This window comes from Alligator mississippiensis, chromosome 4 (assembly GCF_030867095.1).
Source record: "Alligator mississippiensis isolate rAllMis1 chromosome 4, rAllMis1, whole genome shotgun sequence".
Lineage (NCBI taxonomy): Eukaryota > Metazoa > Chordata > Crocodylia > Alligatoridae > Alligator > Alligator mississippiensis.
In genome coordinates this window covers 23315393-23324435 of record NC_081827.1, presented here as the reverse complement: position 1 = coordinate 23324435, position 9043 = coordinate 23315393, and the positions used below count along the sequence as shown (strand labels likewise).

Here is a 9043-nt window from a genome sequence, read left to right as displayed (position 1 = left end):
AGTCCATCCTACAGAATTACTCACTGACATTTTCAAATATGTTCTGATAAACTATTTTTATGAGGAAACTTGGGAATCAAATCATGCTCTACAACCCTCTCTGGTCAGCAAATCTTTTTAGGCCTCCGATTGTCAAATTACAGTTGTACTTATTAGATAAGCACAAAACATCCCTTTCTATATTGTGCCTCTGACCACTTTTTCTTGTAGCTTATGATAGAGGGGGAAAAGACCACCTTAGTTTTCTTTTAAACCAAAACTGAGACCCAAATATAGATATGCATCATAAAATTTCTCTGTAGTCTCCGCATTGGCTGTCTCTGTGTTATCCAGGGTTCCCACCTTTCCTCAAACTAGCACGCTCATTTACATTGTGGATGGTTCAGTATTTTCACTCATGACAACACAGACTAATAGTTCTTGCTAGCCCATTTTGTAATCACCCAGAAGTGTGGACACAGTATATACAGATGGAAAAAAAATTTTTTTGGATATATATTTTATTTGACAGTGGTTTAGAATATCATACAGTAAACAAGATTTCTGTAAAAGTTAATTTATCCATAGTGGTGCGTTTCATAAAAATAGTTGCTCACTTACAGCCTTTCTGTGACTATTAATACATGGAATTATATTTATAGAGATAGAGCTGTACAGGGTAAATTCACAGCTAACACTACACAGAAATATTATTTGGAATGGGGTTTAGATGATGTGCTGTCTTCACAGGTTATCGATTACAGCCGCATAAAGCAATTGCTGCACAAGGAGTAGCTGCGAACTGTGCAAATTAGAGTTTATGCAAGCATAATCTCAACTGTTTCTCAGGTTTTATTGTTTGCTTTCCTTACACATAGAAAATAAGATATTGGGGCGTGCACCTACACTACAGAAGCACTGTCCAAAACCAGATTCAATAAATTAATGGCAAATTATACTGAATTTCTAGTTCGGGGGAAAAAGATTTTTTTTAATTAAATAAAAATTGGGTAAACAGCTACGTGGGTTTGTGCTTTTTTAAAAATTATAATTGATGTTTTCTAAAAAAAAAGGTACATAAAAGCTGCAAAATCCTTTATTGGAGGCTTTTCAGACACTCTGATAGGAAAAAAAACCCATGCCCACATACTTGTAAGAAGAGAATGAAACTGAGTATTGCAGTCTAGAGCAATATTTTAGAGCGATAGTAAGGTACTAACCTATTGGAACAATGCTAATCTCAATGTGACTCTTGAAGAGAGCACATGCAGAACAGTTGATACCTAACTTTAAAATATATACTTTTCTGAGAATATTTATCTTCCTGATTTTTTATTTTTAACAACCAGTGTATTATTGCCCATGGTTTTTTTTGGCACACAACGAACAAACCCTACAGTAACTTACCAGGGACAAGACGGTGCTGACGGCACATGGAGTCTTATGAAGGCAGACTGGAAAGTTAAGCATTAGTACTTAAGGCTTGAAATTCAAGACAGGGAAGCAAGTAGGATAAAAATAAAAATGAGGGGCAAAAAGGGAAGAAATGCTAGCAGAGGCATTTCCATAATACAAACGAGGACACTTGAACATCTGTCTCAGAAACAAGTTTTGTTTGGGTGAATGTTTGCCTCAGTAGCATCTGTTCTGTCAAAGTGAAGGAGAAGAATTTAAAGTCTTTAAAAATAACTGCAATATAGCACTCTAGATAAGCAAAGTTACCATATTCTGCAAGAGAGAAAGGCCTTTCTTCAAGGAAGCTGCAGCTTTTTTTTTCTTTAAGAATCATCTTTTCATTATAAGGGTCTTGTTAGTGTCTCAATTTTGAGCTTGCCCAATTAAGATTGTGTGCTACATGCAATATTAGGGGAACCTGTGATAAACGGTTTCCGAGGACAATTTTCAAATACAACTCCACCCTAACTGCTTTCCAATGTACAGAAATATGATTTGTTCACAAAAATGGCAGTAGAAATGGTATCACAGCAACTAATCCACTAGATTTCCCAACTCCTCCTGTAGCACCCAGTGAACTATGCTACTGGGTATCATGTGGATTATCCCAAAGTGTTAACAGTGGAGACATATCATGAGTGTACAGTTCCAAATGCTTCAAAGAAACCCTTTAACCCCTGTCTGGATATGTTGAGAACAATTTATTTACAACATTTTAGCTCAGTTAAAAGATCCTTTCTCAGTTTCAGCTTGCTCCGTGCAGTTTTTATTTAAGGCGATGTTCCAGTTTGTGATTGCTCTAACTTGTTCCAGTTTCTTGATATAAAGTTTGAATGAAATCCAAGTCCTTCATGCAGTGGAAAAAATACTAAAGCTACACTGCACCATTCTTCTCTGATGTACTGTCCTTCATAATGTTTTGGTTTCTTCCATAGCTGCCAAAGTCCCTAAAATGGAACTGGGGACTTTAGGGTCAGTTTTAAATCTCCATGTTGACTATATGCTGTTTGAGCTTATTAGACACTGTGCACATTGTCATGGAATTACACATTAATGTTGTCATTCCTCAATGCTTTGTGTGTATGCGTGATAGTTAAAATAAATTAAAATAAATCAATGTGAGACAGAAGCTAAGAAGAATGTTCTGCGTCAATGTGAAACAGTTAGAGGGCAACAGTCACTTATTTATCTGCTCATGGCAGAAGTGCCAGACTTTAGTACGCTAGGTAGCTTATCAGATCCGGGAATTTTCCATGGTCCTGGTGAGACAGTTGCCTTCCGAACTGCAGTGTTGGTGCTGCGAGTGTTAATGGAATGAAGGTATCCCTTCCTCGGGAACTCACTGGGTTTCCCATCAGGGTCCCTCTGGTTGTGGTCCATATCGCTTCCATATGAGCTACAGCTATTGCTACCGTACGTTTTTGTAGCACCACCTGAGTCAAGCCTGACATGTTCAGAAGCTGCAGCTGGTTTCTTCTCAGTGGTACTGGAGGATTTGTGATCTTCTTTTGCACTTAGAGATCCTCCTCTCTTGCTTTCTGACTTCTTCAATCTCCCGACCTGTTCGTCATTGGTCCCAGCACACGCATGCTCTCTTGCTCCAGCTTCGAACACAGTGCTCTGTCCCATAGCCTTACTTTCTGAGGTGGACCTGCCACCATCAGAGGTCTTATTTTTGCCTTCTAAATATCCCTTCCTAGAAGCCTCTTCATGCTTTGACCTGTCTATCTTTTTAGGACTTGCCGACCTTTCTCTTTGCTCTCCTACCCTTTTCTTTTTGTGACCATTTGCCAAAAGCTCCTTTGGTTTTCTTACATCATGTTCCCTCTTGATATCCCATGTTGGCTCTGGGTTTATCTGATGGGAAGGGTCAGAAGGTGGGGCTAGATGTGATGAAGATAATGGTGAGATTATGTCATCAAGGGAAATAGCTACTTCCGGCAGACCTGGGGAGGTGGCAGAGGGAGAACTCCAGGAGTTTGGTTCGTCTGTTATAACAACAAAGAAAAGGGCGTTAAGGAATTATTTACACAATTGGGAATACTTAATTTTTTTCAAACAGCATGCAACAGCTAAAATCCATATTGGATGTCAGTGTGGCAGTTTTTACTTATGCAAAACTCTAGGTGAAGTAAGAAAGGCAAAAATAAAATCAGTGGGAGTTTTGGATGAGTAAGAACTGCAGAAGCTGGCACAGTGCAACTACTGAAAATATCTGTCTCTGACATAAGTTACATTTTTCTTTGCCTTTATTAAATAGTGAACAATTAGTAGTGAAAAATAAAATATATTTTTCTATCATTATAACAGCTTTGTTATTTGGCAATGTCAACGCTGTCTCAAAAGACAAATGTGAAGGCTCATCTTCTATCTAGTATACATGTCCTTACAAGCATAAAATGATCAGCAAGAATTTGTAGCCCAGATTAGGTCATCCATCAAATCCGCTTCTTTCACCTAGATGTTAAATTGCAGTATTTAGGGACCTAAAATTATGCCTTATGTGAAGGCATACAGACTGGGGGAAATCTTGGCCATTCATTTTGAATTTGTCTTAGTTACTGAACCCCAACACCATTTGGTTAGAATGTGTAGATCCAATTTCCTTAAGATACAAGGGTACATCCTGTACTGTCACACAAAGAGAGTGGGATAAATTGTATTTATATCTATCTCCAAAATACTTAGGGGTCCAATATTTCAATCCTTTGCTTTCACAAGTAGTCCACTGCCAATTGTTTGAACTCCTGTTAAGGGGCATTAGCTCTGACACGTTAGTTTTGAAGACTCATCGTGACTTTTGGCAGTCCGTCTCCTATTTGTATCCCTACCCTTTAACTATGAAGCCAGAGCAGCCTTTCAGATTGGTAAATGCTTTTCTGTACTTATTTTTGTTAGGTGGCTATATGTACAAAGATTCACATACTGCCAAAGATAAAGGGATATTGCAAGGATCCACATAAATGAGGTGGAGCAAATAGCAAGAAACAGCATGTTTCAAGAAGGAGAAATATTACCTTCTAACTGAGGGAGTTAGCTGGGCTTCTATGGGACAGCACTGATTGATCTGAACTGTTCTGAAAAATCCACACACTGGGTGCATCTACATGAGACACTTTACTGCGTGGCAGAGCTAATTACTTTAATCTACACATGCAGATGCTTGCTGTGCAGTAATTGGCTTTAATCATGCATTTACAGGTAGCAAATTTACTCGAGATTAGTAACTGTGCAGTAGCACATGCGTAGACCCCTGACCGGGAGTACATGCATTCCCAGTTAGCCAGCAGCAGGTGGGAGAGCTTTCTGCCCTGGGAGCTGCCTGCTGCCGGGCCGTGGGGACAATGTCCCCCTGCTCCAGCAGCAGGCAGCTCCCATCTCTGGCTCCACAACTACAGGGCTGGGCTGGGAGATCTGTATCTCTTAGCCCAAGCCCTGTGGTGGCAGAACCTTCCTTGGCTGCCAGATTCTTACCTCCCAGTGCCACCTCTGCGGTCACAGGGCTGGGAAATCCTTATTTCTCTGCCCGAGCCCTGCAGTGGTGGGACCCGGGCTGGGAGATCCTTATCTTCCAGTGCCAGCTCTATGATCATGGGGCCAGGGCTGCAAGTTCCTTATTTCCCTGCCCGAGCCCTGCGGTGGCAGAACCCGGGCTGGGAGATCCTTATCTCTGTGCCAGCTCTGCGGTTGCGGGATCAGGGCTACAAGATCCTTATCTCCTAAATAAAATGCACACGCACACAAGCACAGTTTGTTTCTCCTGAAAAAATCTATGGCAAATTTCAAATTAACATGAGGATGCACATTATTTTGGCAAATTCAATGTCCTTTTCTCAATAATTTAGGACATCTTCAGCTGAGGCTGTACAGTTAAGCTAATGACTTGACTGTGTATTTTGCAGATAAAAATAGCAGAGACGACAGTGAGGTGAGTGATGTAATGAGTATGAGCAGCATGATTATCTGAGGAGCTATTTATTTTACCAGATGGTGCCGGTTATGTGCTTAAACATAATGAACATATGTGTGAGGAAAAAAATAGATACTGAAAAGGGAAAAGTGCAAGTTCTGTGCAAGATAAATAAACTTTGGGCTTGAAACTTAACTGGGCTGAGGGTCTTGATTAAATTAAAAAAAGACCCTGTACTTTCTTACCCTCTACTTAAGGTTGTGCAATATACCATCTGCTCCATGTTTGGCACTTAAGCAAGAAAAAAATAAAAACAAGGATTAACTTTTTGTGCTTCTTGGCTGTCGTGAATTTGCCTATGAAAAGCAGGTGCTGTAAAGGCATGCTGTCCACTTTCACATATCTCCGGGCTCATTTGTTTTCTTAATTCTGCTCTGCAATTCTGGTAGAGTAAGGAGAGGCTTTATGAAGGTGGAGGAGAAAAGCACACTCTTAGCCTGAGAAGACCTGAAGCCCACTAGACCCTGTTATACCTAAATATGTCACTGAGCTTTATTTCTGGAGTTAAAAACATTTCTGAATTATTCTACCGCAAAACTGGTCAGTCTAGACTACAGGTTGCTTTGCAACACAAGGATATCTGAGATAGCTGTGGATGAGTTGACTCAGGTATTGCAGGTAACTTATTTGGGTGACACAGAGCTCAGCATGGTAAAATGTAGCCCAAATCAAATTATGCAAATCATAGAATCATAGAAAGTTTGGGTTGGAAGGGACCTCAGGAGCCATCTAGTCCAACCCCCTGCTCAAAGCAGGACCATGCCCAACTAGATCATCCCAGCCAAGGCTTTGTTTAGCTGGGTCTTAAAAATCTCCAAGGATGGAGATTCCACCAGCTGTCTGGGTAACCTGTTCCAGTGCTTTACTACCTTCCTAGTGAGCAAGTTTCTTCTAATATCTAACCTATATCACCCCATGCTGAGCTATTTGCTGCTGCTTCTGACACCAAAAGTAATTAATTTACAAGTAACTTGGGGACCTCTACACTACAGTCTGCAGCTTAGATACACCCTACGACTTGAGGTGTTAAGCCTATGCTTGCTTTCTTCTTATTATACCATATATTTGTCTAAAGCAATTTCTTCCTTGAAGGATGAATGGAACAGACTTTCAAATGAAGATCATATCTGCCAAACTCACATCAGAATTAGCTTTAGAAAAACTAAATGTTTGTTTCTGTCCTCATTTAACACCAGTCCTGTAACGTGGGGTGGGCAAGTGGGACACATGCCCTGGGTGCCACCTAAGGGGAAGGGTGCTAGAATGACGTAGAGTTGGGGGTAGGATGGCTTTACTTCAGGGCAACTCGCTGCAGCTTACCCTGACTATTGCCTTGCTTTGCTTTGCTGGCTCTTTGTGAATCCAGGAAGCTGCTGGCACAGGCAATGGGTGTCAGTGAGTGCAAGGCATTGTTGGAAGGGTAGTTTTGTAGAACAGCAGTGAAGTTTGCTGTTGGGTTGGTGTGGGGGGTTGACCCCCATTTTTTTACAGCTGAATTCAGCATTTTTTCCCCTTTCTGGACATGGGCTTCAGCAGCTAAAATGGGTGAAAATTCCCCTCCCCTCCAAGCAACAGCAAACCCCACTGGCAGGCTAGAGAACTACAATTCCCAGAACACCTTGCACTTTGTGATGCACATTGCCTAGCTCTCTGCTCTGTTCCTGATTGAGAAGGTAGGAGGAAGGGAGGGCAGGGAAGGGTGAGATGGCTCCCCAGGGTGCATTCTTTCTACATTATGCCTCTGTTTAACACCCATATAAAACCTCTATAATCAGCTATGAGAGTAGAAAAGACACAAGTACAGGAGAAAGAAACAACTAGAAGAATACATATTGCAGCTCTAACATAAACACCTCGCCCCTAGGTTAGTGGGCTCCTGAGCTTGTGCTTGATTTACATAAACAAACTTACTATAGTATTTTTTCTACAGTTTCCTGTGATGTGATTTTTTTATGCTGAATAGAACTAGAATCTAATGAGCCATTCTTGATTCCCAAATCTCATGTGAGATCAGTGATATCAGAGTAGCCTATTACTGGGTACATCTACACATGCACTTTACTGCGGAGTAGACTAATTAGCTCCATAGTAAAGCATCATAGTCTACATGTGTGCTAATATTAGGACACAGTAGATACATTAACTTCACTGGAGATGGTATTGTCTTATGATGGAGTAATTACATGCGATTAAACATATGTGTAGACTGTGACAGGGGCTGCTTGGGGCAGGAGGGTGCTAAAGTACAGGTACTGCCTGCTGGCTAGCCCTGCACTGTATCACCCTTGTGCCCCAGCCAGCCTCTCTCTTACCCAACACCATCAATCAGAGCCTGGGGCTGACTCCCTGGGCCTCTGGTAGCCCAGGGCCGCTCCATCCCAGCTTGAACTTCTGCAGTCCCGGGTGCACGTGTAAATGCTGTGCCCGGAAGCAGTTTTCTCTGGTGTGTACCATGCTGGAGCTTATCACTCCAGCTTAATTACACGTGTAGATGCACTTACTTTCGGGAACATCGGCTGCCAATAGATGTGCTCCTTCACATTCTAATTAGAAAGCAACAAATCTACTAATCGAGTCTGCACTGCACTCTAATTATAACACTCCAGTATCACTTCACCATCACATGTATTAATCCCCTGCACATTTCAAACTGGCTGCAGCGGCACTTTATCCAAACCTCTATAAATGAGCTTTAGATAAAGCACCCTATGACCATTTTGGAACTCTGTGGGGCTTAATACACATGATGGTATCCCATTGTAATTACAGTGACTGCCCAGGAACTGCTGTAATTTAAACGTTCCCTCTGCCCCTGAGCACATGTATAGGCAGCCATCAATTCCAATGCTGTAAATAGTCAGGACCAGCAAAATCTGGTGACCTGATCTAGTCACTGCAAACTAAGAATGTGCCAGCCCCCTGAAAATTAATTAGTCCTCATCTGAGCAGGCAGAAGATTGAATCCCACTTACTTATCAACCTTTGACTAATAGACTGGACCGGAGTGGGCTCTGAAAACAACAGAGTTGTATAGGATCCTGCACTCCACAGGAAGTGCAGTTAGTTACTGGAAAGTGCCTGAAGATGATTTGGAAACAATTTGTGATGCCCCAAAAAACCCCTATGCTGTTTGCCCTCATGAGCCTTGTCCAAATGATTCAGGCCCTTGTAAAGGGCTGAATGTAAGATTTGGTACTTGCCACATATATTTATTTCATATTTAATCTGAACCAGTTCAACCATCCTCACCAACTACCCAATCAGATTCTGGCCAGGAAGGCTTATGTCCATTCTTTTAACTCTTGGTCAAAATGCCACAGGATCTTCAATGCCTCACAAATGGACAGAACCTTAGTCTTACACCTCTGCCATAACTATATTGTGCCACCATCGTGTACGCACTGTATAAAATATTGCATTAGTGCTGGGCTTTACTGTAGTCACTGTGGCCCCTGCAGACATACCTGAACTACCTGTAAATTTGTTACCTTAGAAACTATTAGCAGTATCACTGCAGCACAACAAAACTCAGCCCTGGCTGCAAAACCGTATGAGAAAGCTCAGTAAGTACTTAGAAAAGTTGTGGTGCAGTGCTAGCATGGCTAGACTGTCAGTACCCAAGCTACTGTAAAACCAGCT

General features: G+C 41.6%; 1 protein-coding gene across 1 annotated transcript in view; it reads right to left on the bottom strand.

Annotated features, from left to right (window-relative positions):
• Window positions 1–473: 473 nt before the first annotated feature.
• Window positions 474–9043, bottom strand: part of MAGI2 (membrane associated guanylate kinase, WW and PDZ domain containing 2) — a 1249850-nt gene continuing 1241280 nt past the window's right edge. The window contains exon 22 of the mRNA XM_019487511.2: window positions 474–3422. Within this exon, the coding sequence (XP_019343056.1) occupies window positions 2620–3422 (803 nt within the window). The 3' untranslated portion in view covers window positions 474–2619. The remainder of the gene's footprint in view (window positions 3423–9043) is intronic.